Consider the following 27,434-nt stretch of genomic DNA (forward strand, 5'->3'; position numbering starts at 1 on the left):
TTCACTGAATATATTTTGCCCATTTTATAGAGAATAATCTCGGAGAACTTTCTAGGAAATGATTCCCTTGTGGACTCTGAAGTACAATGAAATTTTTGGATCCACAATATGGATAAGTACGTAAGAGATACAAGTTTAGAAGTCCAGTTTGAGATGGTGGTTATAGTTTAACAGGTAGAGAAGAATAGGAGGCCACGTCTTTACTTGATCCTTGAAGACCAGATATGGTTAAATGTCAACATGTGGAGTCAACACAACACTAGACATATGTTTGCAGTTCTCTTCCCTCCATTGAAAGGATTATACCATACCAAATCTTGTTTTGGATTCTACCACACCATTAGAAATTCATTAGATTATGACTTTGATTGTTTATCTATAAAGCAAGAACATTTTGACCTTTGCGGCATGGAAAGTTCATGGAATGGATTACAGCCACTTTGACACATGCCAGGCTTCCACTAAATGAAATGAGACGTCTTGAAGCAATGATAGGCAGGAATTATTAGTACTTTTATGCTTATGTGGATCTTTTCAGTATAAACTACAAATCTGTTTGCAATTTTGCATGCTAAATTTTAAATGCTGTGAAAATTGTGCCTGGACATGCGTTCTCCAAAACCGGAGACATGAGATGTAGTTTATGTCCATGTGATATTCTTACACAGTGACTTTGGGGCAATACCTTGTGTGATCATCTACAGCCATCTGTTACCTAAGGTTTTGCTGTAGGTTCCATTATTGCACACTGTAAATGGACAAAAATGGATCTCAAGACGCTTACTACTACTTACTACTACTTACTACTTGTAGTTTAGGCTTATCGGTGCAAAATACAGACCAAAATACGGCTGTGTGATTGTGACTTTAGGATCGCAGCAGTGTTAACTGTGAAGTGTATCTCCAGTTATAGATGATACAGCCCCCACAGATATAGCCCTGATCTCAACATCATCCGGTCTGTCTGGGATTACATGAAGAGACAGAAGGATTTGGAGCAAACCTACATCCACAGAAGATCTGTGCTTAGTTCTCCAAGATGGCGTGAACAACCTCCATTCTGAGTTCCTTCAAAGTAAGTGATATCCTTCCTTCTTAGGAAGTGATATCACGTCCAGGGGTGTAACTACCGCTGTAGCAGCAGAGGCAGCTGCCACAGGGCCTGGGACATTAGGGGGCCCGGTGACAGCTGCTACCACTGCGTTGTTGTTTTTTTGGGTTTTTTTAATAGCCCGTTACCCGGGTCTCCGATTATTATACTCTAGAGTCTGAAAAGACCCCAGAGTATAATAATTGTTTATGGGTGTCCACATTGGAGCATAATACTGTGTGCAGGGGCCACTGAGGGACATAATACTGTGTGCAGGGGCCACTAAGGGACATAATAGTGTGTGCAGGGGCCACTATGAGGCATAATACTGTGTGCAGGGGCCACTATGAGGCATAATACTATGTGCAGGGGCCACTATGGGGGATAATACTGTGTGCAGAGGCCACTATGGGGGATAATACTGTGTGCAGGGGCCACTATGGGGGATAATACTGTGTGCAGGGGCCACTATGGGGGATAATACTGTGTGCAGGGGCCACTATGGGGGATAATACTGTGTGCAGGGGCCACTATGGGGGATAATACTGTGTGCAGGGGCCACTATGGGCTATAATACTGTGTGCAGGGGCCACTAAGGGACATAATACTGTGTGCAGGGGCCACTATTGGGGATAATACTGTGTGCAGGGGCCACTAAGGGACATAATACTGTGTGCAGGGGCCACTATGAGGCATAATACTGTGTGCAGGGGCCACTATGGGGGATAATACTGTGTGCAGGGGCCACTGAGGGACATAATACTGTGTGCAGGGGCCACTATGAGGCATAATACTATGTGCAGGGGCCACTATGGGGGATAATACTGTGTGCAGAGGCCACTATGGGGGATAATACTGTGTGCAGGGGCCACTATGGGGGATAATACTGTGTGCAGGGGCCACTATGGGGGATAATACTGTGTGCAGGGGCCACTATGGGCTATAATACTGTGTCCAGGGGCCACTGAGGGACATAATACTGTGCGCAAGGGCCACTGAGGGACATAATACTGTGCGCAGGGGCCACTGAGGGACATAATACTGTGCGCAGGGGCCACTGAGGGACATAATACTGTGTGCAGGGGCCACTAAGCTACATAATAGAGCGCACAGGAATGCGGAGGAGGAGGTCGGTCGAGGTCTTCAGTGTTGGTCAAAAGTTCGCCACGGGGCCCTGCCATTCCTAGTTACGCCACTGATCACGTCCATTGGTTACATGGCCATGCTGTGGCTCAGCCCCATTCATTTGAATGTAGTAATAACTACGGCACTCTCAAAACCTTGTAGTTATTAGAACATGACTTTATTGGTACGGATCATCAGCATTATACAATATTGACCATTAAGCATATATGTAATATGATATATTCCTTCCAAATAAGTAATAATAGCTGTTAAAGTGTTAAATCTTGATGTTTTGGTCAATATCTGACCAAACAAAGCCATAACAACCCAGCGCTGGAGTCCTGGGTTTGAATCCAGCCAAAGACAGCATCTGCAAGGAGTTTGTATGTTCTCCCCAGGTTCGTAGTGGGTTTCCTCTGGGTACTCCGGTTTCTTCCCAAACTCCAAAGACGCACTGATGGGGAAATGGGTTGTGATGATACTATCTGTACATCATTGTGGAATATGTTGGCATTATATGAGTAAAATAAAATAATAGCATAAATAATAAAGATGAAACAAAAGGATCAAATGAAATAAAGCCGATATAAATAAAACCAGACATCACAACCCCAACCAAAATAATCACAAAATGATGAAATTACAAAAAAAACCTGAATAGCAAAGTCACATAATTAATGTGGGGCGCTACACCAATTATGGAACAGTAACATAAAGCAGAAGAGAACTGTAAGTACACAGAGAACAATAAATGTAATATGGTGTAGATTAATGAAATATGCTGCCGTAGTACTATAAAGGGAAGGAGATTAGATTGTGGTATTGGATGAAGTTATAATAGCATGCCCAATGAGAAGGAAACATGAGAAGAGAAAAGTCCCACAGCATAGAAAAGGGGAGAATTAGCCCCACATGCCACAACTGCATAGGAAGGGACTGAGATGTCCTTCATTGGCACCTCCACTTACATGATAAGATTTGCCATTCATTTGAAGAGAGGACCTTTCCCCACCTCCAACAAGTCCAGCTCTTTACATCATTTAATAGTCACCGCTCCACTGATTCTGGCACAGTTGGAATTTTCTCTCTAGCCACCATTACTGAGCAATCAGTGCTGTTAGTTTTGGTGTCTGATATGCTATTTAGTCTCTGTACTGTCAGGAGGGCCGTGTCAGGCAGGAGCAGATAAGGGGTGTGATTCTGAGCTCTGACACTTGTTGCCTCTGATTGGAGCTCTGAGTCACACCCCCTGTCTGACACCACCCTTCTGACATTACAAAGACTAAATAGCACATCAGGCACCAAAACTACCTGCATTTGTTGCTCAGGAATGGTGGAGGTGAGAGGAAAAATTCCAACTGTGCTGGAATCAGTGAAACAGCGGTTACTAAGAACTGAAATTGGTGGAGATGGTGAAAGGTCATCTTTAATTAGCCTATTACACAATAGATGTATATAGTATGTTGTCTAAACCTATCGATTTGGTGGGTTCAGTAAGTCCAGGTTATGGCGTCCTCCTGACTCTCTCCGACTTCAGATGCTAGTGGAAATAAGTCTGGGCTTTCTGGCATCAGAATTCTCCATCTCCTACACAGTACACTTGCATTGCTTGACTTGATCTCAAGGAATTCAGATATGGGCCTCTTTGACCGACCGTTATCTCATGTGTTTGTCCAGCTTTAGAAAGTTGGTGGCTTTCTCCTCTGATAGGGCACTGCTAAAATGGGAAACACAGAACAAAACCGTTTTAGTGATGGGAGGCTAAACCTTGGAGGAACTGAACCCCATGAATCTGGCTTCAGAAAACCCTGGCACTCAGGGATTATCACCAGAAGATGGCGGCCAACTGGCCATTGGAAGCGAAATGCAGTATTTCATGGCCATGTAGGCATTGACGTACTCGGTCAGCCAGAGTAAAATCCTCTGTGCATTAGCCCTTTCCTTTTTGGTTCATGTCAGTGCTTCGTCCATGACTTCTAGTAGCCTTATTGGATATAGAAATACAATACTGCCTTTTGCGGATTCCAATATGCTCTTGTTTGCCGTGTCAGGAAAATTTGATTCAGAAGATATTAATAACAATATCTTATTTAAGCAATTTACCCCAGGAAAAATAGAATTGCCCGAATCCTGGTTGTATGAGCTCATTGGACAGAACAGTTGTTTAATGATTGGGATTTATTGGAATCAATGAGAGACAGTCTTTGCTATAGGAAGGGATGACCAGCTATCGAGGGACATCATTAGTGAGGTGTTAGAGTGTTCGTGCTGCTCTGGAATAGACTAAACACTCTGATGTAGCAGAAATAAATTAGGATATTGGTTTTGTACTCCTACTTTTATATGGTAGGACTATGCCATGCCAGTGTACACGGATCATTATGGGGAAATGTTCCATGTACTATTTGCAAAAATATGGAAAATTGGCCCTGCGTTTATGATTATGTCTTGTAAATTGCTATTTGTTACATAATGTACCATTACCATGGCCACTTGTGCAGGGGTGGAAAAAATTTTTATATTGACACCATACAGTTAGGGGGTGTTCACACATTGGAATTTGATGCTGATTTGGGGGCGGACAGGATAGGAGATATGTTTCTAATCACTAAGGTTCCCTATCACTTGTTTTCGTCGGTCCTATAAACTCAAACTTAGGGTTCAGTGATCGGGATCAGAAAAGATCAGATTCCGATCGGCGATCAAGCAAATTTCACGATCGAGATCGACTGGAAAATGATCAGAAATCGGATTTTGAAATCTCAAGATCGGCTCAACCCTAAAAGTGAATTTTCCCATAGAGAAGCACTGACTAGGGTTGATGTTCATGCTCGACCTCCACTTGATTCAATTAGGAACACTTTCTGCCTGTCTGCAGCCACCACTAGGGGGAGTATTGGAGCTTACTGTATACAGTTCTCATTGAACTCCATTAGAAGAGTAGAAATTAAAGGACGTCTAAAGCTAATATCTCTTCCAAACCACTCATATGCTCTTGTTGCGGGAATTAGTGGACATACGTATTTTGTGTCCAAGTGAAAGGATAGGGTTAGAAACCATTTTGTTGGTGGTAGACTCTCCTTTATAGGATTTATGCGGAGAGGAAGAACTTTTGGCAGCGAATATGCTGTACTAGAAAGGCCAACTTACTAATATTACTGTTAGTCCCAGGTCATACTGATTCCAAGATTTATGTAGCACTGCTCAATTCCAGGTCATGTCAATTCCAAGATTTACGTAGCACTGCTGGGGAGCTGATGTGATCAACTCCGCTGTACTCCAAGTAGAGGTAGGAAGAGTAGAGCAGGATCAGTCATGTGACAAAGAGAACAGGTTGAAATAAGTGACCAATGGTAGGGCTTGGAATTGTGGCAATGAGGGACCGGTGTCTGTATTCGTAAATTAACCCTACTATTGCACTATATACACCTCCAGAAGTTCTTTTCCTTACCACATAACCTCATTAAACTCTTAAGTTTCTCGTCGGATCTGCTGGCAACCAGGTCTTTATTGAGATATAAGTATGTCTCGAAGAAACCTCAAAGGAAATCGGAAACACTTAAATGAAATAGCAGATAGTCATCGAACTAAGACCAGAATGGTGGGTGGTGGATCATGCCGATTAATAATGATGTCTCATCTCTTCTAGATCTTGGAGGTAATCACGTTCTGTGTCCTGCTGTACGTCTATAAGAGGAAGGGGGTGAATCATATTGTGGTTTTGCTACTTCTGGTAGCTCTGCTGGGTAAGTTTTCATTGTTTTCTGATGATATCAGGACCCGTGCATCACTTTCTTCTTTTTTCATTACAATTTACTTAGTGGAGAACATCTGTTCTAATGGTGGTTTTTGTGAGTCACATGAAAGACTTTCCGAGACGGTTGTATTTCTAGGTTGCTTTGTGTTCAATATTTTATACCAAGCCTTTCAGATTTCTGTATATTCATTTTATGCAGACCCCTCAGATTATAATGGGGTCCATGTGGTTTCCGCACGACAAGTGCTGCGCAGAGGGGAATGAATTTCCCAAACGCAAGTGAACCGAATCTAAAAATTTGGTCAGGTTATATTTGACACCAGGTTCATTCCAAGAGGAAACACGATTCAGGTGCAGTTGGAATTTTTTTTTTCTCTAGTCCCCGGTATTCCTAAGCAATCAGTTCAGCTAGTTTCAGCATCCATTGTGCTAGTTAGGCTCTATACACTCAGGTGAGCGGTCCTGACCTAGAGCAAACAGTCTGGAACCTCCCACCTGACGGTAAAGAGTGTAATTTAGCATAATGGATGCTTACACCAACTGCACTGATGGAATAGTGGGGGCTAGAGAAAGAATTCCAACTCCCAGGGCTCAGACACTAATATGCTATCCACTAGCATATAGCAAAGGACACAGTTCAATGACAAATATAGCTCTGCTACATCTTCAGGCTGGAAGTTTGCAGCCAAAAATGGCCTATTTTTTAACCTTGTTTTTACTTGAAACATATTTTATGGATTTTATTTTTAATTTTCTATGTCACTCTTTATATTTAAAATGTACTTTACCCTGCAATTTTCACTCTGGCTACTAAGCCTAACAATAGGCCAACATACTTCCAATTCTGTAGAGATTTTCATTGCAGCTACCATCTAAGGGCTCGTTCACACGGGGCAAGAAGGGGCGGATTCTGACCTCAAAATCCGCCCCCTCACAATAGAGGTCTGTGTACACCGCTAGCATTCTTTTTTGGGCTAGCAGTGTGTTCCCACTCGCGCAAAAAAGAAGCGAGCTGTCCTTTCTTCAAGCGTCCGCCTCACGACAGCACCCTCCGGACTAGGCCCATTCGTTTGGGTCTACTATGGAGCGGGAAGCCGCGATAGTCGCTGCAAGCACATTTTGGTCCTAGTCTGATGCGGCTTCCCACCCAGAATCAGGACCAAAATTCGCGGTCACTAGCCCCATGTGAACGAGCCCTTCTTGCACAGAGCACAACCCTCTTATAGACCTTCACTAGCGCCAGACTATTGCTGCCCATGGCCATGACTTTGCTGTAAAGTATATATGCTGCCAAAAGAGCAGAGGAGAAGCTCGGGTAAGATGGCAGCCCCCCTATAATGATGTACAGAAACTAAAAAAAAAATCTAAAATCAGAAAATGAAATATTACAATATTGGTTTTCCATTCTTCTTAAATTATTCCCCCATTTATATATGTGCCCTCCATTTATGTGTATATGTGCACCTTGTATGTATGTGTATATGTGCGTCCTGTATGGATGTGTATGTATGTGTATATTTGCGCCCTGTCCATATGTGCATCTATAAAGTATTCAATATCAATAATGTAGGATTTCATTACACATCTTGTATCTCTCTCCTATGCCTTTCAGCTTCGGTAGCAGTGATTTCAGTAAAAGCTGTAGCCGGGATGATAGCAATGACCTTGAAGGGGGATATGCAGCTTACTTACGCCATCTTCTACGTCATGGCAGTTGCAATGGTCGCATCATGTGTCTTTCAGGTCAAGTAAGTCATGCCACTTTTAGCAAGCGACGTAGCCTTCCGCCCGACAGCGCTCATTTGTCTGTCTGACCAGACAAGTCTTTCTATACCAGAATCTTAATGACTGCTATCTCCATACTGGCACAACATAGATAACGATCATTCGGATCTGTCTTCGCTATCTTAGCATTGCACAGAGATAGAATTGTTGCAATAGTTAAAATCTCCCCTACGAATCAGTATAATTAATCTTCATTAGCGGTCGTCGGCGCGGTTTCATCCCTAATTATACGTAGAAATGTCAGATTCTATTGTTTGTTGTTCAATTGCCTTAGAAGTAAAAATAAGCCCATATATATACAGGACGGCAAGTAAAATAAACTCCTCGCAATAAAACGAACTAATTAAACTCCTCTTCAAAGGCTTCGACATCTGTCTGCAATGAACATTTTATATCACTGCTTCATACGTAAGATGGGAGCTCGACCCAAATAGAATAGTTGTGGGGAAGGAATAAAAAGAATTGGCCACTACGTATATTACGAGCCGGTGAATAATGCAGAAGTATGTTGGCTATGCTAAGATAAAGAGGAAATGGTTACCAATGTCAATAGAGTTTTCCTCTTCTGCCAAGTCACTAAAATTATATTCCGCGGTTCCTTAGATGGAGCTATATATAGGAACACTGTGGGAAAGGCAATGGGGTCAACATCATGGATTGTTGTAATATGCAAAGTGCCGCAGAGGATGTTGGCGCTATATAAATTCAAATTATTTTCGTTATTTTATTGTTGCCCTGCCCAAGACCTTCTCTTAAAGGGGTTCGCCGCCGCCGCCGTTTTTAGAGTTTTGTCTTTTTTCTTCGTTATGCAAATTGGTCTTCAGAAAGCACAGGCTCGTCATAGGTTTCAGCGCCGCCTCTCTCTTCTGCTCCTGACTCGTCTGCTCCTCTTGTTACACGAACCACTACATAATGGTGACAAAACATGCGGTCAGCTGTTCCATTGGCCATTTTGCGGTGGTCTCGTGGAAGAAGAGGAGGGGATGCGTCACGAGCAGAAGAGAGAGGCGGCGCTGGATGATAATGGATGACAACTCTGTGCTGTGAGTACAGGGGGAACACTCTCTGCTTTCTGAACACAACTAGTATAAAAAAAAAAAATGACCGAAATAAAAGTAAGAGATGAATAGACTTTCTAAAGGATATTCCTACGTGCTTTTAGTTTAAAACCAGTTTTTTAACGATAGAATCCCCTAAAGGGGTTGTCCAGTTTATTAAAAACTTAAGGCAGATGCAGGGAGTTATTGAAAATAAACATTCAAGTTAAACTTACCTGTCCTCCTGACCACCACTTGCATGTCCTCCTGACCACCACTTGCATGTCCTCCTGACCACTACTTGCATGTCCTCCTGACCACTACTTGTATGTTCTCCTGACCACTACTTGTATGTTCTCCTGACCACTACTTGCATGTCCTCCTGACCACCACTTGCCTGTCCTCCTGACCACCGCTTGCCTGTCCTCCTGACCACTACTTGTATGTTCTCCTGACCACTACTTGCCTGTCCTCCTGACCACCACTTGCCTGTCCTCCTGACCACCACTTGCCTGTCCTCCTAACCACTACTTACCTGTCCTCCTAATCACTACTTACCTGTTCTCCTGACCATCACTTGCCTGTCCTCCTGACCACTGATTGCCTGTCCTCCTGACCACCAATTGCCTGTCTTCCTAACCACTACTTACCTGTCCTCCTGACCATCACTTGCCTGTCCTCCTGACCACTGCTTACTTGTCCTCCTGACCACCACTTGCATGTCTTCCTAACCACTACTTACCTGTCCTCCTGACCATCACTTGCCTGTCCTCCTGACCACTGATTGCCTGTCCTCCTGACCACCACTTGCTTGTCCTCCTGACCATCAATCGCCTGTCCTCCTGACCACCAATTGCCTGTCCTCCTGACCACCACTTGCTTGTCCTCCTGACCACCACTTGCCTGCCCTCCTGACCACCAATTGCCTGTCTTCCTAACCACTACTTACCTGTCTTCCTGACCACCACTTGCCTGCCATCCTTACCAGCACTTGCAGTGTTGCGCTCCAGTCCTTACCAGGTGAATTTGTATCCAAGGCTGAAATAGGAAGATGTCCATATATATATATATATATATATATATATATATATATATATACACACACATCACTGCTGCAGTCAGGCACTGGCCTCAGTGGCCTCTTATTGGCTACTGCTGAGGCCAATGATTGACCCCAGCAGTGATCTGTATTAACAGACGTCTCCCCACTGCAGCCATGTACACAGATACCTAGAGAATGGATAAGTATAACTTTTTTTTTCTTTGCAGTCATTCCTTGCATTCGCCCTGTATTGTGTCAGGTCACCAATACTGCATCTCGGCTCACATTAACTTCCAAGGTAGCTGCAATGACAACACCCGGCCACTATACAGGGCATGGAGCCAACTTATTCTGCCTGTATATACTACAAATATCAGAAGTGTCCCTGTAAAATCCATGCTAGCAGCACCTGGCCGCCCCCACCAATCAGATACACATGACCCCTCGTAAGGACAGACCATAAATAAACCCCTTGAACTCCATTTTCTAATAAAAATAAAGCACTAAAAAGTTTTCTTCTTAAATTTTCGGTAAAGAGGATCTTTTTATTTATATATGAAGCCTTGAAATCGTTTTCCTTTAATAAAATATCAGGGTCTTAGACTTCTGCTCCCGGAGATAAGAGCGCGGCATATTGCTTATTTCTTCTACTTGGGTTATTGTCTGTTTTCTTCGACCATAAAGGAAATAGAACTGCGAATAAGTGCAGAAAATGAAATTTAATTACGATCATTCGTCTCGTACTCGGCAAGTGCATTTTTCAGGGATTAATTTTACATTGTGTCGGCTTTTTTTTTTCCCTCTCATCTCAGGGGGCTACTTATTTATTTAATTTGGCTTCCTGAGCACATTATGAAGTCATTCTAGGTCCTGCTGAACACCGTTCCCTATAAATATTTATGGGGCTGGTAAATCTTTATTAAACCGTCTACTGCATTATTCTCACTTGTTTTTCTTTTTGTAATTTTTTGCTTTTTTTTTAGGTTTTTAAATCAGGCAATGCAGCTTTACAATGCAACTGAAGTGGTGCCAATTAACTATGTGTTTTTCACCACCAGCGCCATACTTGCAGGTACGTCACAGTATATAAAAATGTCCAATAAAAAGTAGATATCCTTAAAATATGACTTCACGGGATCCGTCAGCGGCGGCTAATTTATAGCCCTTTGTAATGGTTTAGGCTAAATCCTGACAACTTCTATCTCGGCCGTGTTTTATTGGATTATTAGTCAGAGGTAGTGCCAGCTTTAATAAAAGTCTCATTTCCATGTTTGTTCTCCGTCCAAATCAATACTTTGCTATTGCATTTTGTTTTTCTCCGTGTAAGCTTTTGGCCCGGGGCTTTCAATTGCCAAAGTTATAACGCATGTAATGTGGTTTATTTTAGCTTTATAAAAAAGAAGGCTTAAAGGTTTCTTCTATGAATTAAAGAAAATTAGCTTGACAGACAAATTGAAATTAAATTTGCCACGTCAATATTGAAATTGGAAGCATTAATCTTACATATTACCACAATGAATTAAAACGCCAGCCGCGTTTGAGTCATACCCGCTGAACCTTGTGCACGAGGTCTGTAGGGCTTGTGGTGCCTCTGTACAGCCCCATGTTATGGTGTAGTGATTCTACGGGGGATATCTCAGGGATATAGCATCCTGTAAAGTCAGAGAATGACCAACAATAGGGCTCCATAGACTTCTATAGGTGCCTTATTTCCACTTTGTATATATCAGAGCTTGTATAAGGGTTATTTCTCCATATGCTTCTATAGGTGCCTTATTGCCACTTTGTATTTCTCAGAGCTTGTATAAGGGTTATTTCTCCATATGCTTCTATAGGTGTCTTATTGCCACTTTGTATATCTCAGAGCTTGTATAAGGGTTATTTCTCCATATGCTTCTATAGGTGTCTTATTGCCACTTTGTATATCTCAGAGCTTGTATAAGGGTTATTTCTCCATATGCTTCTATAGGTGCCTTATTGCCACTTTGTATATCTCAAAGCTTGTATAAGGGTTAGTTCTCCATATGCTTCTATAGGTGCCTTATTGCCACTTTGTATATCTCAGAGCTTGTATAAGGGTTATTTCTCCATATGCTTCTATAGGTGCCTTATTGCCACTTTGTATATCTCAGAGCTTGTATAAGGGTTAGTTCTCCATAGACGTCTATAGGTGCCTTATTGCCACTTTGTATATCTCAGAGCTTGGATAAGGGTTAGTTCTGTGTGAAGTCCATAATCCTACTATGGGGCCCCACTTAAGGATAGTATGATGAAGGGCAAAACATAGGGCAGTGATTTTAAAAATAAACTTTACTTCCAACAAGAAGTATTTTGGCATATGGTACAAGGCTTGGCAGAGACTCTTAAAGAGATTCTGTCACCATAACCCAACATATCAACCCAGCCCTACAGATAGATTATAGTCACCGGAAACAAACTGTGTGTGCCCATGTGACTTGGTGCCTCCATGTTGAAATATCGCTGTTTTGTGGTCATTATTCAGATGAGCCCTTTGGATCAACAAGGATGTTGTAGTTGTTCCAAAAAGGTAAATGTCAATGCCATGATTGCGCCAAGCTTATTGGTATATTGACAATATATCTTCACAACGGAGGCACCGATTCAGAAAGAGAAAAACCGATGGTGATGACGGTTCAGGTGACCATAACCTATCTATCTGTGGGACTGGGATGACACACTGCGTTCTGGTGGGAGACTAAAGACACAGAGCCTAATAGTTATAGTTCTCACTTTGGCACACACTGTAATGGGTTCAGCCTCTCTCAAGAACACAGTGTAATGGTCACAGTCTCCAGGGCATACAGTGTAATGGTTGTAGTGGGACCAGGTCCAAGAGCTCAATAACTAAGTGGGGGTTGGAAGATTCTCTGGTCTGAAATCTTCAGAGCTTTCTTAAGCCGTAAGGTGCAAGCACTCTCCAAGAAGTGGTCTGGGACGCTACAGATATGGCAGTCCAAAAAAGGCTGTAATCTGACGTGGGAAAGGTGAACAGAATAATGGTTCACAACCCAACAGGGTCTCCGGTTCAGTAGTCTAACCTTGCTTTCTAGCCAGACCCAATTCAGCCCTCACACACCAGCCCGTTTGCTGCTACAACTCCATAGTCAGTCCCTGTTGCAGTGTGTCACGGTTGTACAGAGCCTGGAAAGTGCGGCATTTTAGTGTATCCCATGACCAGTGTATGCACACATATAATATAACAAAGAGCGTATTGTTAAGGACACAACACCTGCAAAGTAGCTATCATGCACCTTGGCGAATAAAACAGAACATGTCAAAGCATAACTACAGTAACACAGTATTATTCCTTAAAGGGATTGTCCAGTTCTTTTCTAGTTTGCGGTTTGTCAAGTTCCGATTTCTCAAGATAGGTTACCAATACGAGATCTATGGGTGTCCAACACCCTGGCTCCCACTCATTACCTTTTTGGGCTCATGGTGCTTGTATTTACATCACATGAGGTTTCTTTTGTACCAGCCATTCAATTTAATAGCAGCCTCGTCCCCTTCACTTCCATAGGATGATACTGTAATTACATAACATGGCTTCTATGAATCACCAGAGCATGGGTACCCTGGCCCCTTCACACAGCTGATCAGCGAGGTTCCTGGGTGTTGAACCGCCACTGATCTGTTATTGATGATGTATCCTGAAGATAATTCATAAAGAGAAAAAATTCCCAAAATGACTTCTATGTCAGTCGATCCAGTCAACCTAATGATGACATTCGATCGGCCAAGCGTGTACATGAGGTTTCCATAATGTTCAATGCATAGGGCTGCACGTTGTGGTCTAACATAAAGTCCATATAGATTGATGTATTGAATGATGTTTCTTTTTTTTTTCTTCACAGGAATCATTTTTTACCAGGAGTTTCGGGACGCAGCCTTATTGAATATATTCATGTTCCTTTTTGGGTACGTAATTTAATCGTATTTGTTTGTTGGTCTTCTAAACAGAATAGATTGACTAGAATGCAAAGCAAAACTTGGCAAATCTTATCATTCTTGTTCGGTTTAACTCATGTGACCTCCTGTAAACCTGATGCGGTATTCACAATACTGGGAATTTTAATAGGTTTTATTGTCTGTCATTGGGTAACCTTCCAAATGCTATATAGATTGATATGCATGTCTTTAGGCAATATGGTGGCTCAGTGGTTGGCACTGTTACCTTGCAACGTCTTGGGTCTCTGGAATAGGTTTAAGCGAGCATATCTATTGCGAAATTACAGAGATGGGGACTGATAGCTATCTGAAGTGTATGGCCTCTTTAGTGTAAATGTGTTACAGAAACCCAATTGATGGGCACAGTCCTCTACTTTTCATACTGATGTTTAGTGCAGAATCCGCTGCCAACATAGCCTTAATAAATATCCCTTTAATTGAACAGAGTCTTGATTGTCTCTGAATTGACTCTCTCCTGTATCAAACAAAATGTGTACTTAAAGAGGAGCTATCACCAGGTCTGAAAACTCCATTTATATTCATCGTGTAATCGGTGCTGTCACCCTAAGCATTTTTGGCTTAGAGGAGGTGAGCAAATATAAAAAAACCAGTGTAACTCACCTCTCCTGGGCTCCGGTGGGTCTTTGGGACTATTCAATGGGTTACACTGGGGTTGTTATGCATTGTGACGCCAACCTGATCCACATGACATCTGTGAGGCCATTGATCTGCGCGGCGACCCAAGAGAGGTGTGTAACACTGGTTTTTATGTTTGTTCACCTCTCTTGAGTATCCAATGATTATGAGATCTGAAGAGACCCCAGAGTATAATAATTGCACTTTTTGATTCCCTCTACTGCCTTCCAGGGGGCCTCTGCTTCTTCTTCAGCCCTCTAGGGGGCCCTGTGCACTCCATATCACATCCCTGTGTCCAGCTGTTCAGTGCCAGTGACGTGATATGGGGAATTGGAGGCAGCTGTGGAGAGGAGTGGGGATCAGTAAGTAAATAGGGGCAGCTAGGTAGTGGGCCCTGCTCTCAATGCATCAGTAACAGCATAGTGTAAAATTAATAGTAGATAATAGTAATAGATAATATCATAAGTTCCAGCATACAGGTTGCTTAATAACAGACATACTGTGGAGAATTTACTAATCTACGGTATATAGAAACCAGATGGTGATTTGTTTTTCATGCACTGCCCTTTCTTGTACCAAGGACACCCCACATTATACCTTCTGCACCCCACTCGCCACTTTGTACAAAAGTGTGCAGAGCAGGGTGTAGCCCAAGGTTGACTGAGGCAGTCACATTGTAGACAGACAACGTTTACTGTAAATCATGCAGAAAACTAGCGTGTTGTATGAAGTATAGGCTAGCTTCTCAAGGGTGTTGATTTTCATTCTGGGGCACAAGCATACATCTGAATTATTAAGAGGCCCCGGCCAAATGAGTACATATGGTACTGGTGGCAGCAAATGGTGGTGTCCATTATCAGCATTGCAGGTAGTGGACAATATCCTTGTACATATAGTGCATGACGACGGCGTTTGGTGGTGTTCTTTAGGAGCATTGCAGATAATGGAGAATATCCTTGTACATATAGTGCCTGGTGGAGGTGTATGGTGGTGTCCTTTAGGAGCATTGCAGGTAGTGTACAATATCCTTGTACATATAGTGCCTGGTGGTGTTGTATGGTGGTGCCCTTTAGGAGCATTGCAGATAGTGGAGGATATCCTTGTACACATGGTGCCTGGTGGAGGTGTATGGTGGTGCCCTTTAGGAGCATTGCAGGTAGTGTACAATATCCTTGTACATATAGTGCCTGGTGGAGGTGTATGGTGGTGCCCTTTAGGAGCATTGCAGGTAGTGTACAATATCCTTGTACATATAGTGCCTGGTGGAGGTGTATGGTGGTGCCCTTTAGGAGCATTGCATGTAGTGGAGAATAATAATAATAATAATAATAAATTTTATTTATATAGCGCCAACATATTCCGCAGCGCTGTACAATTTGTAGGGTTCAGATACAGACAGATACAAAACAAAGAACGTCATTTCACACAATGGGACTGAGGGCCCTGCTCACAAGAGCTTACAATCTATGAGGTAGAGAGGATGACACAAGAGGTAGGAGGGGCGGCATTGCTTATACAGTGTTCAGACAATTTTGTAATAGAGGTTGCAGCCATTACACAAACAAAGCTTTATGGGCCGTCACTAGTAGTGTCCTTTAACATGTGGATAGAGCATGGACAAATATGTTAGGCTGAAAAGGCATCAAGAAGGGTTTGCATTAGGAATTGTGATAGGCCTGTCTGAAAAAATGCGTCTTTAGTTTGCGTTTGAAACTGTAGAAATTGGGAGTTAATCTGATTGTCCAGGGTAGAGCATTCCAGAGAAGTGGTGCAGCTCGGGAGAAGTCTTGTATACGAGCGTGGGAGGTTCTGATAATAGAGGATGTAAGTGTTAGGTCATTGAGTGAGCGGAGAACACGGGTTGGGCGGTAGACAGAGATGAGGGAGGAAATGTAGGGAGGTGCGGCATTATGGAGAGCCTTGTGGATGAGAGTGATAACTTTATATTTTATTCTATAATGAATAGGCAGCCAATGTAGCGACTGGCACAGACCAGAGGCATCGCTGTAGCGTCTAGCCAGATAGATGAGCCTGGCCGCTGCATTCAGAATAGATTGTAGAGGGGAGAGTTTAGTGAGGGGAAGACCGATTAGTAAGGAGTTACAGTAGTCAACGCGAGAATGAATCAGAGAGACAATAAGTGTCTTTAGTGTATCTCTGGTAAGGAAAGGGCGTATTCTGGAGATGTTTTTGAGGTGGATTGTACATATAGTGCCTGGTGGAGGTGTATGGTGGTGCCCTTTAGGAGTATTGCAGGTAGTGTACAATATCCTTGTACATATAGTGCCTGGTGGTGTTGTGTATCCTCCATGCACTGCTGTACAGCCCGCCATATACAAATGAATGTTAATTTTTCTTCTTCAGGGTTTCAATGCCGTATTTGACGTCATCTTTCTATGAAATACAGATCTCTGGCCGGCTCCACGGAGCAGAATACTTGGAGGTTTTGCCTTGTTTTCATTAAGTGAGCAATAAAAACAAGTTTATGATTCTTTACAAGTCGATCTAATTCCAAGCAATAAAAAAGCACTTTATAAATGGCCGATCCATTAATTACTCCGCGCTTGTCGCTGATGGTTCTGCCTTATTTTAGAGTCACTTACACAGAAAACGAGGTTCATTTTCCTCCATTTAGGCCTCTCACACAGTGAAGTGCTCCGGCAGACAATGAATATCATAATTAACCGAGATAATTGCCGCAGAACGCAGCTTGGTGTGTAGGAAGACGAGCCGCTTGCATATTAATGGCTGATATTATGAAAGACATAAAAAGTGAAGGGAAGTAAAACAGCTCAGTAATGTGTTAATCTACGCTTTATGGCAAGTGGTTCTCAAATGAAATTATATTTTTCCAAGTGAATGAAGTAGTTGTTCTGGATCCATCATTGTAACATAATGAGTAAATCGTCGTTTCGGCCCAATTGATCATCGGCCTCGGTAATATTACAGTATTAATAGAACAGGGTGACAAGGCTTTATGAAACATGCCATAATAAAGAGATTCGACAGAAGACACTTAGTAATAAATCCTTAAAGGGCTTGTCCAGTAAGTCATGTGTTTTGGATACTGATGACCTATCCACAAGATGGGTCATCAATATCTGATCAGTGGTGGTGTCATAGCCAGACCCCGCACCAACCAGCTGATCAAGCTGTAGAGACTATGGCCTGAAGCTGCTCTGCTCCTATTCAAGTGAGAGCAGAATTGGAGTTCCTGGACATGACAGCTGCAGAGCCGCACACTGTAGTGGTGGTGTCAGAAAACCAGATCTGGGGCAACATGATGACTGCAGCCTTGCAGCGCTGGAGTCCTGGGTTCGAATCCCACCAGGAACGCCATCTGGAGATTGTATGTTCTCCCCGTGTCTGCGTGGATTTCCTTCAATTCTACACAGACATACTGATAGGGAAAAAAAGTACATTGTGATCCCTATATGGGGCTCACAATCTACATTAAAAAACAACAACTTCAGATCTGATCCCATTCACTTGAATAGGAGCAGGCCATATACGCTGTATTCAGTTTCTGGCAGTCTGATCAGCTGATTTGTGGGGTCAAGGAGTCCAACCCCCACTGATCAGATACGATGACCTGTCTACAGGAAAGGTCATCAATATCCAAAAGTCTTGACCAACCCCTTAAGATAGGTCAACAATATCAGATCAGTGGTCATCTGACACCCAACAAACCCACCAACCAGCTATTGTAAGAGTAAATGGAAGATGTAGAACTAGACAGTGACAGTGTACTGCCGCTCCCTATGAATGTTCAGAGCAGCCACTATACAGTGTATGGAGCCATCTGCGTTCAGGTCAATACAGACTGCTCGAAACGTCAGATTAGTGGCAGTGCCAGGTGTTAGAATCCAATAGATGGACCGATATCCAGTCTTAGAGATTTTACTAAAATTATGTTTCACAGCATCACCTTTAGTAACTCTATAAGCATATATTGCAAAATTAGATATACCCCATACATGAAGATGACGCCTTCTCAGATTGCAGCCATTTATTGTTCACAGAAGGCACAACTGGGCATATAGTTATGACTGGCCATATATTTGCCTTTAGTGGACATTTTGCAATGAAGTGAATGGAGTAGTGCCCTGACATGACCACGGCTTCATTAAGAATGGGCGTCCCTTGTTCTCCTAATCGGTAGGAATCTCAACTGTTGGACTTACGCTGATCTGCAAGCTATCCCTATATTAGATAGATAGATAGATATTGTAAGATAGCTAGATAGATAGATAGATAGATAGATAGATAGATAGATAGATAGAAGATTAATAGATTTTATATTATAAGATGGATAGATTTCATATGATAGATAGAAATTGTAAGATAGATAGATAGATAGATAGATAGATAGATAGATAGATAGATAGATAGATAGATAGTTGTACATTATAATAGAACATACAACTTAATTTCAGCAAATGATCTTTTCGGATTAGTAGATCCTTTACAGATCACAACTGAATATTTTGCTGCCTAGAACCCTTTTGCTCTATACGGCCGGGTCTGCAGCTGCCCCTTCCGAGCCAGTCAATCACACATTGGAGCTACATCCTGACATGTCTTTGCCAGATTCTCCTAAATGCGTTGTGACATTTCTAAAGGAGAACAAATCTGCCTGACAGCCATGTCTTCTGGGAATGGACAGTGCTGGCTACGACACATCCTTCTTTTTTTGTATTTACTTTAGAGTTTTATTTTTTTCAATGTGCCAAAGATCCAAGAGACAAAAATAGAGAAAATAGACAGTGAGCGAAGATCGCATTATTATATATACATAGTCATGACTTATTGTCACTTTCTCTTCTGCTGGGACATGAAACATTTCTTGTTTTCTGTGTGCCATGCCAGAGTAGATCCCACCCGGTCATGAGAATACTAGAACCCCACGTGGCAAATAAGAGGGGGCTTTGGTCATAATTTGTATACTGTGGTAAAGCTGAAATCAGTAAGGTAGAATACTGCAATTGCAAAATATTTTACAAGTCTCCCAGCTCCTCCAAGTATATTGCTGCTACCACTACATTACACTGATAAACTACCTACCTTGATTGTGTATTTGGGAGCCCTGGGAGCACTGTTCTTGTTGCTCAAGTAGGATGGGTGATGTCACAGCAGTGTGGGGATCATTTCCAACAACAAAGGGGGCGTCCTCCGTGTCGTCATTACCGGATCAAGCCTGCATTTAGGATGGAAATCCTGCGTATGCTCAGTTGGCTCCTCCATCAGGCTTTGGGCAGAGCCAACTGCACATGTCTATTCGGCCATTTTACTGTGGCCTGTAGCCTGGGACTTGTCAGAAACCCAGCCATGATGTCCTTCTTGTGACCAGGTATCTTCTCATACATGTAGTTTCCCTGCCTGATATCTAACCCAATATAAGGAAATCATGGCTGGGTTTCTAACAAGTCCCAGACCATAGAAAGTCCTTATATTCATGGCACCTGAGTAAGACGACAGACTCTCACAGCTAAGATGCTTTGAGAAAAATTGTAAAACTCTGCAAAATTTTTAATGACTTATATTTGCAAAAATGTTTCACTTTTAATTGTCTATAAAGCTAAATTTGGTTATGTTCATGGGAAACCCTCCTTATGTAGTAATGTACAGTGCTGGCCCCTGACTGTACCACTTGTAATGCCCTGTTGGTGGCTCTCCTGAGACACAGACACCTTCAAACACCCCCATTGCGATAAGTAATGAAACAAGGACATATGGCAGCAAAAGCCTCCCATGCTGCTGGTTCAGCCATAACCGTATCTGCTCTTTCGGAACAGTATGTGATATATTTTTGTATATTTTTGTAATCTATGCATGTCTGTCTTCACTGTCATGTCAGATTTCAGTCTGTGTTCTTCAGTGAAAAATTCTGGAGATATTTATAACCGGAGCTATAAAACTTTTCTTAAACAAGTTGAAGGATTAGCAAAGTATGAAGATAACGTATGACTCTACGGAATAATGTGTGTCCTCCAGATCTATCACACTCCGCGCGCTCACTATTTATGAAGCCATTTGCTTTGGTTGGCTTTCCATTTCTTATAAACCGTCCAAATATTTAATGTTTTCCAACTTCTCAGCCTATAAAATAATGTTGTGTAATAATTTATATCAGACTTGAGAGATTCGGCGTATTTTGCTATAATTGAGTCAGCAGCCTATAGCACATTATGTATAATTCATTGTCTTCTTGCAGGTGCCTCTTGTCTTTCCTTGGGGTGTTTTTAATTGCTAGAAACCAAGACAAACGTACTTTCCAAGAACCTTATATCAACTTCGGAGAAATTCCTGGTAAGCGCTGTAATTATAGATTATATTGACCGGGATAATGCTGTAGTTTATGTGTTCCAGTACAACGAGTTTTATTATAGGCAGTATTGCATTGTGGGAATTTCTGGTGGGTAATTACTGTCCTTCCTACTAATGAGCGTCTTCGCATAGATGACCGCCGTGAAGAGTCATTCTGTATCGACAAAATGTCTTAAGGATAAGCCATTAATTTCTGATCTTAAATGACCCCTTTAATTCTGTTCCTTGGTCAGTGTCTCTATTCAATAGAAAAGCAAAGTTGTTAACCTGAAACATGCTGGTGGCTCAGATTCTTAAAGGGATTTTCACCTCGAAAATAAAGTTATTCCCTGATTCATCAGGAGAATAGGGGACCGATCTGAATGGAGCGGTGGTCGAGCAGCAGGCACACCACCCCATTCATTTCATTGGGAGTGCTGTCTGACCACTGCTCCATTCAGAATGGGGGATGTCTTCCTTTCTCCTGATTAATGGGGATCTGAGTGGTCCTATAGATAGGGGATAACTTGTTTTAGTGGGAAAACTCCATTAAAGAAGAGAATCTTGACCACCTCCAACACATCCAGCTCTTTACGTCAATTAACCCCTTAGTGACCAGCCTATTTTGGACCTTAATGACCAAGCCAAATTTTGGAAATTTGCCCTGTGTCACTTTATCAGTGAATAATTCTGTAACAGTATAGCGCATCCAAGCGATTCTGATATTGTTTTTTTCGTGACATGTTGTACTTTACTGAGAAGGTAAAATTAGACTGATATAACTTGCGTAAATTTATTTAAAAACTCGCAAATGCTGAAAATTTTGAAAATTTTTCAATGTTTTCCATTTTTAGCTGCGATATCTCACATATACACAATAATACAGGGCAAAAAAGTTAGTAGTTATATACTTCCAAATGTTCCTTTTGTGTTTCAAGCATATTTGAAATAATTTTAGCATATTTGAGTAACTTAGACAATTTACAAGTTTATCAAGTTTATAAGCAAATTTTGGAAATTTTGAGTTTGTGATTTTTTCCTGTACCAAGCTCAGTTTGCAGACAGGAATTGGTGGAATAATGACAGAACCGCCCATTAAATGACCCAATTTGGAAAACTAGACCCCTTCAGGTATTCTTTGAAGGGTATAGTGAGTATTTTGATCAAATAAATATTGTTTTGCAAGAATTATTACAAATGATGAAAAAAATGAAATTTTCATTTTCTTCAAATATATGTCATTTTAAAGCCAGTTTTTTTGCACACAACACATCAAAAAAAAGAAACACACCCCAAAATATATCACCCCACTTCTCCCGTGTTAAAATATGTTCATTTTGTGGCCTTAGTCCTATGTACACACATATAGTAGGGCCTAAGACGTAGGGAGGGCCAATTGAATTTCAAAACACAAATTTTGCTTGCAGATATTTTAGGCCCATTGCACATTCAAACAAGATTTGAGTTACCAAAGCAATTGAAAACCCCCCATAAATGACCCCATTTTATAAACTAGACCTCTTAGGGTATTCATTGAGGGGTATAGAGAGTACTTTGACCCCATAAGTTTTGAGAAAATTTGCGTCAAACAAAAAAAAAAAATCATATTTTTTACACAAGTGTCATTTTATAGGCAGTTTTTTTGCACATAACACATGAAAATGAAGAAAAACACCCCAACATAGATGACCCCATTTCTTCTGTGTTCAAAAATGTACACTTTCTGGCCTTAATCCTATGTACGGACGCACGGTAGGGCCCAAAAAGAAGGGAGCACCAACTGGATTTCAAGACACAATTTTTGCTTCTAAATGTTTCAGGCCCATTGCTCATTTAAACAAGATTTGAGTTACCAAAATAATTGAAAACCCCCATAAATGACCCCATTTTATAAACTAGACCCCTTGAGGTATTAATTGAGGGGTATAGTGAGTATTTTGACCCCATAGGTTTTAAAAGAATTTGCGTCAAACAAAAAATTCTCATATTTTTTTACACAAAAGAGTCATTTTAAAGGCAGTTTTTTTGCACACAAGGCATGAAAATGAAGAAAAACACCCCAAAATAGATGGCCCCATTTCTCCCGTATTCAAAAATGTACACTTTGTGGCCTTAATCCTATGTACGGATGCACGGCAGGGCCCAAAAAGAAGGGAGCACCAACTGGATTTCAAGACACAAATTTTGCTTGCAGATATTTCAGGCCCATTGCACATTCAAACAAGATTTGAGTTACCAAAACAATTGAAACTCCCCATAAATGACCCCATTTTATAAACTAGACCCCTTAAGGTATTCATTGAGGGGTATAGTGAGCATTTTAACCCTATAGCCGTTTCACAGATTTTACTAACCTTGGGATGTGTAGGTTAAAAATTACTAAAATGTCCCTTTATCCCCAAAGTTTTCATTTTCACAAGGGGTTAAAAGAGAAAAAGCCCCCCACAGTTTGTTACACAATTTCTCCTGAACACGGCAATACCCCATATGTGGCCATAATCTGCTGTATGGGGACATGGTGGGGCTTAGAATGGGAAGAGCGCTATTTGGCTTTTGGAGGGCAGATGTTGCTGGAATAGTTTTCAGGTGCCATGTCGTATCTGAAGAGCCCCTAAAGTACCAATACAATGGAAAGTCCTCAGATGTGACCCCATTTTAAAAACTACACCCATCAAGGAATGTATCAAGGGGTATTATCATTTTGAGCCTAAAAATGCTTCCCAAAAATTAATGTACAGAATGAAAATTGAAATTTTTAAAGAAATCTGCCATCTCGGTGCCCAATACGTTGCACCCACTTTGTGTTGTCAGAGACCTGCACTCCTAAAACTATCAAGGGGCCATTCTGAGGGGCAGAAAATTATATATGTGGGTGTAAACTGCTGCTTGGGCACACAGCAGGGCTCAGAAGGGAAGGAGCACTGCGCTTTTTAGCTATTGGGGTACAGAGTTAGAGGGACTTTTGGGGCGCCATGTTGTTTTTGCAGAGCACTGGAGGTGACAGTAAACTGGAATTCCCCAAGAAGTGACCCCATTTTGTAGGGGAAATTTTAGGGTCTCGGCAAATATGACATGGTGTCCAAACACCAACAATCTAAATCTGCACTCCAAAAGCACATAGCACTCCTTCACATCTGCGCCCTGCTGTGTACCCAAATGGCGGTGTATGCCCACATGTATGACACAGGTGTACCCCGGATAACGGACTTAATGCCATGTGTGGGTAGAATTGGCTGTTTGGGTACAACTGTGCTTTGGAGCACAGTTTGGTTTTTGGACGTCACTTTTGCAAAGCCCCTGAATTGCCAATAAAGTGGAATCCGCAGACATGTCACACCATTTTGGACACTAGCCCACTGATGGGATTTATCAAGTGGTGTAGCGAGCATTTTTAACCCTTGAGTGTTGCATTTATTTGGTTTCCAGAAATGAAATTGCAGCTGATAATGAGAAGTTAAAAATGAAGTTTTCCAGAGATTCGCCATTTCAGTATCTGATATGTTGTGCCCAACTTATGTCAGCAGAGACACTCCAAACACTGGTAAGCGGGTATCCCGGGCACAACAGCTTTTAGAGTGTTCATCTCTGATACAAGTCGGGCACAACATGTTATGCACTGAAATGACAGATTCCTGGAAAAATGGTCATTTTCACCTTTCACAATCATCTGCGTATTCATTTATGGATAATAAGTTATAGCAACATTTGGGGGTTAAAATGCTCTCTGTACCCCTGGAGAAATCCTTCAGGGGTGTAGTTTCCAAAATAAGGTCACATATCAGGGGATTCCACTTTACTGGCGTTTCAGCTCTGCAGAAGTGTCATGGCATCCAAAAACCAAACCGTCTGTGCTCCAAAAACCCAATAACCGTTCTTCCCTTCTGTGTCCGGCTGTGCCCTAATATCAGTATATACCCACATATGACATTACGTGCATTATCCTGGGTACACCAGTGTCATACATGTGTCATACATGGGGCATAAACTGCAGTTGGGGTACACAGCAGGGCGCAGAAGGGAAGGAGCGCGATGCGGCTTTTGGAGTACAGATTCAGATGTTTGGTTTCTGGATGCCATGTCATGTTTGTAGAGCCTGTAAGGTACCAGAAAATTGGATTCCCCAAAGGAGTGACCCCATTTTGAAAACTGCACCCCTCAAAGAATTTCTCAAGGGGTGTAGTGAGTATTAGTATCCCAGACGTGACTGCACAGCGGATGGCGAAGAGGGAACATATAAGCTGTGCGGAGAACATTGCAAACACCAAATTCCCTACTATGTCCCAGTAGCTCCTATGATTGGGGGGAGTCACTCTGGGGGTCACTTTGGGGTCACTTCTGGTGTCTTTTCGCTCATAAGCTCTAAATCTGGGGTTTCCCCTGATATTCGCTCGCACAGCTTATATATTCCCTTCCTGCTCAGCCAGTTGTGTTCTAATGATTTGGCGATTTTGGGGTTGTTTGTCTTCACATTATTAGACGCTATATTTTCTTTATTTTTGTGGTGACGTGGCCATATAAGGGCTTGTTGTTTGCGGGATGAGATGCATTTTGTAATTACACCATTTTTGGGTGCCTACAACTTATTGATTACATTTCATTAACTCTTTTTTTGCTGGATTTTCTAAAGAAAAATCAATTCTGGCATTGCATTCTACCTTTTAAATTTTTCGCCATGCAGCGTACAGTATAAGTAACATGTGACCTTTATTCTGCGGGTCGGTACGGTTACAGCGATACCTCATTTATGTTATTTTTTAATGCGATACTAATTCTGTAGAATAAAAACACATTTAGGGACATAAATCAATGTTTTTTGTATCGCCATCTTCTGAGAGGCGTAACATTTTTATTTTTTGGTTGACAGTGTTGGTTGAGGGCTTATTTTTTGCGGGACAATGTGCGCTTTTTATTGGTACTGTTGTGCGGTGATTATGACTTTTTGATCACTTTTTATAGCATATTTTGTAAGGTGAGATGGCGAAAAATCACTACTTCCGGCGGGTTTTTTCCGGGTTTTTTTTCCGACGATCACCGTATACATTAAATATTGTTGCAGTTTTATTGTTCAGATTGTTACGGACGCGACGATACCAAATATGTATTGTTTTTATTAACTTTTAGGGTTTTTTTTAATATAATTCATTTTCTATAGAAAAAAGGGAATTTTGGGGCTTTATAAGTTTATTCATTTTTATCAGACACTTTATTTATTTTTCACTTTTTATTTTTTACTTTTACACTTTTTACTTTAGGACACTTGGATTAGTGTTGCTTTGATAAAAGCATCACTAATTCTCTATCAGACGCTGCAGGACACAGCTGTCAGTGTCTTGCAGCGTCTGGAGGAAGTCAGACGCAGGGGCTGCCTGCGTCTGACTTCCTCTTAAAGCGGCAGGATCAACCAGGTATTGGGGGTCTCTTGGAGTCACTGGCCAGACCCCAGGCTCCATGTTAGAGACATCGGCACCCCTCGATCTCGCCGCGGGGGGTGCCGATTCAGCCGGCACCGTCACGGAACCGCTTCAGTTCCGTGATCATGTTTGATCACGGAACTGAAGGGGTTAAAACCCCCCGATCGGAGACCCCTCCGATGGGGGGTTATGGAATGGGGTCTTAGCTGTTAGATACAGCTAAAATCCCATCCAATTATGTCGGCACTTACAGGGAATCCTTCCCTGACTGCCCGACGTAGTTTTCCTATAGGGCAGTCAGGAAGGACCTGCAAGTGCCGACGTAGATTCCCTATGGGCCGGTCGTTAAGGGGTTAATAGATGCTGCTCCACTGATTCTGGCACAGTTGGAATTTTTTTCTCTAGCTCCCACCATTCCCGAGCAATCAAAGTTTTTCTGCCTGATGTGTTATTTAGGATCTGTACTGTCAGGTGGGCGGGGTCAGGCAGGAGCAGACAAGGGGTGTGATTCTGAGCTCTGACACTGGCTGCCTCTGATTGGATCTCTGAATCACACCCCCTGTCTGACACCGCCCTACTGACATTACAGAGCTTAAATAGCACATCAGGCACAAAACTAACTGCTCTTGTTACTCAGGAATGGTGGGGGCTAGAGAGAAAATTCCAACTGTGCTGGAATCAGTGGAGTGGATCCTATTCAAAAATGCTAATTTACTGAACTGGTGGTGGTGGTGGTGAAAGAACCACAACCCAGCATGTCATTGCAGATAACTGCAAACAGTGCCTTCATTGCCAATTTCTGTTAATATGCAAACAAACTCTTTGGAGCAATAACAGCACCCTTGTTGCACCAAAGAGCTCATTATATTAAAAACCTCAATATCTTGGCCATGGAGGCACCGAATCACAAGGGAAAAAAAACCATTTGATTCAAGTGACCCTAAACTAGGTATCTAGACCCCAGAGTAAAATAATTGCTCATTGGTGTCCACAGTGGGCCAAATTACTGTGTGCAAGGGCCACAATACTGTGTGCAAGGGCCACTATGGGGCATAATACTGTGTACAGGGGCCACTGTGGGACATAATACTGTGTGCAGGGGCCACTATGGGACATAATACTGTGTGCAGGGGCCACTATTGGGCATAGAACTGTGTGTGGGGGCCACTATGGGGCATAATACTGTGTGCAGGGGCCACTATGGGGCATAATAGTGTGTACAGGGGGCACTATGGGACATAATAGAGAGTGCAGGAATGGGGGGGGGTCAGTCGAG

General features: G+C 42.1%; 1 protein-coding gene across 1 annotated transcript in view; it reads left to right on the forward strand.

Moving 5' to 3' along the window:
* Nucleotides 1–27,434, forward strand: part of NIPAL2 (NIPA like domain containing 2) — a 70,755-nt gene that overhangs the window by 37,344 nt on the left and 5,977 nt on the right. The window contains exons 6-10 of the mRNA XM_075270332.1: nucleotides 5,865–5,961; nucleotides 7,585–7,720; nucleotides 10,820–10,908; nucleotides 13,712–13,775; nucleotides 20,656–20,750. Of these exons, the coding sequence (XP_075126433.1) occupies nucleotides 5,865–5,961; nucleotides 7,585–7,720; nucleotides 10,820–10,908; nucleotides 13,712–13,775; nucleotides 20,656–20,750 (481 nt within the window). The remainder of the gene's footprint in view (nucleotides 1–5,864; nucleotides 5,962–7,584; nucleotides 7,721–10,819; nucleotides 10,909–13,711; nucleotides 13,776–20,655; nucleotides 20,751–27,434) is intronic.

Source organism: Leptodactylus fuscus, chromosome 4 (genome assembly GCF_031893055.1).
Source record: "Leptodactylus fuscus isolate aLepFus1 chromosome 4, aLepFus1.hap2, whole genome shotgun sequence".
Classification (NCBI taxonomy): Eukaryota; Metazoa; Chordata; class Amphibia; order Anura; family Leptodactylidae; genus Leptodactylus; species Leptodactylus fuscus.